Genomic DNA, 1,555 nt, shown 5'->3' with positions numbered 1-1,555 from the left:
TATATTATTACTTGTGTTTTAATATATCTAATTTTTATAATTATCCATTTAATATATTTATAAGTTGTAACTTAAACTGCTGACTTAGCAATTTCAAAACTTGACACCTAACCAATAGTTATTCTTAATCATCTAATGTCTTTATTCTTTGAATGGTTCTATACTTCTATTCAAGGTTCGAAAAACCGGACCGATTATCAAACCGCTCTAGCTACTGGTTCATTGGTTTATTGGTCTAACCGGTTCAACCGGTGGTTCAACCGGAAAAATCGTTTCTGAATAAAATAATAAATAAATTATATACAAACATCATAAAATATAACAAAATCACTAACAACAGTAGTCCTAGGAGGAACATACTTAATCACCACAGAATCAGCACCAATCTTAGCACATTCACCAACCTTAATGTTCCCCAAAATACAAGTCCCTGCACCAATCAAAATTCCATCACCAATCTTTGGATGCCTATCACCAGAAGCTTTACCAGTTCCACCCAAGGTCACACTATGCAAAATTGACACAATGTTACCAATCACTGCAGTTTCACCAACCACTAATCCAGTTACATGATCAAGCATAATCCCGCTTCCAATCTTAGCACCGGGATGAATACGAACCGCAAAAATCTCGGAAACTCGGTTCTGGATCATAACTGCCAAGACTTTTCTTCCTTGAAGCCATAGCTTATGAGCAACTCTATGAGATTGGCATGCTAAGAAGCCTTTGAAGTTCAAGAAGCAATGCACATGGTTTATGCAAGCAGGGTCTCTTTCCTTAACTGCTTTGAGATTATCCTTCACAGAATCCATGATTTCTTGGTCAGATTTCAAGATCCCAACAAAAAGATCAAAGAGTGTGTTACTTGGAAGGCTTGCACTGCTTAATAAAACATATATGAAATTAAAAACAGCCACAGCAATGAACATTAACAATTTTGCCTACACAATGAACATTAACAATTCTGGCTACAGCAATTTTGCCTACAGCAATTCAGCCAGTCAATAATTTTGCAAAACCGAGTAAGTTTCCAGCAATAACAAAGTACAAAACAGAGTAACAAATTTCAGCTTATTTACAAAACAGAGTAACAAATTTGAGCAGAAGGCGACGAGCAGGACGAATCCAATGGAGGATGGGAAGAACTTACTTTCCCATCAGGCAGTGAAACAACAGACTCAGTTCCAGAACAAATAATCACCCTAACCTTCAAATCAATAACTATTTCAACAAAAATTCAGAAACATCATACTAAAAAAAATTAAAAAATGGCAGCAGCAGGCCAGCAACATAACAAATCCATTTCAATAACATAATTTCAACAACATAAGTTCACAGCCACAGTTCACAATCCACAGAGATTAAATTGACCAGCCACAGCCACAGTTCACACTTCACAGAGTATCAATTTCATGCAAGATTTCTACCGGGGTCGATGGAAGAACATGAGCAGAGGCGAAGAACAAAGAAGATAAGCAGAGGACGAGTCACTCACCTGGGGTCGATGGAGGGCTACCGGTGCTGAGTGTTGACTGTTGAGGACCGCGCGATGGAG

At 37.7% G+C, this 1,555-nt stretch overlaps 1 protein-coding gene across 1 annotated transcript; it reads right to left on the bottom strand.

Moving 5' to 3' along the window:
* Positions 1 to 277: 277 nt before the first annotated feature.
* Positions 278 to 964, bottom strand: LOC112777784 (serine acetyltransferase 3, mitochondrial-like). The gene has a single exon (XM_025822174.2). It carries the CDS (start codon positions 927 to 929, stop codon positions 297 to 299), a length of 633 nt encoding a protein of 210 aa, XP_025677959.2. The 5' UTR covers positions 930 to 964; the 3' UTR covers positions 278 to 296.
* Between the last annotated feature and the right edge of the window lie 591 nt (positions 965 to 1,555).

The sequence above is a fragment of the Arachis hypogaea genome, chromosome 19 (genome assembly GCF_003086295.3).
Source record: "Arachis hypogaea cultivar Tifrunner chromosome 19, arahy.Tifrunner.gnm2.J5K5, whole genome shotgun sequence".
Classification (NCBI taxonomy): Eukaryota; Viridiplantae; Streptophyta; class Magnoliopsida; order Fabales; family Fabaceae; genus Arachis; species Arachis hypogaea.
Note: the sequence above shows the minus strand (reverse complement) of the source record. Positions and strands in the feature narration are given on the sequence as shown.

Excerpts from the sequence above, each read along its gene's own strand:
- LOC112777784 (XM_025822174.2), bottom strand. The coding sequence starts at position 929 with ATGTTCATTGCTGTGGCTGTTTTTAATTTCATATATGTTTTATTAAGC.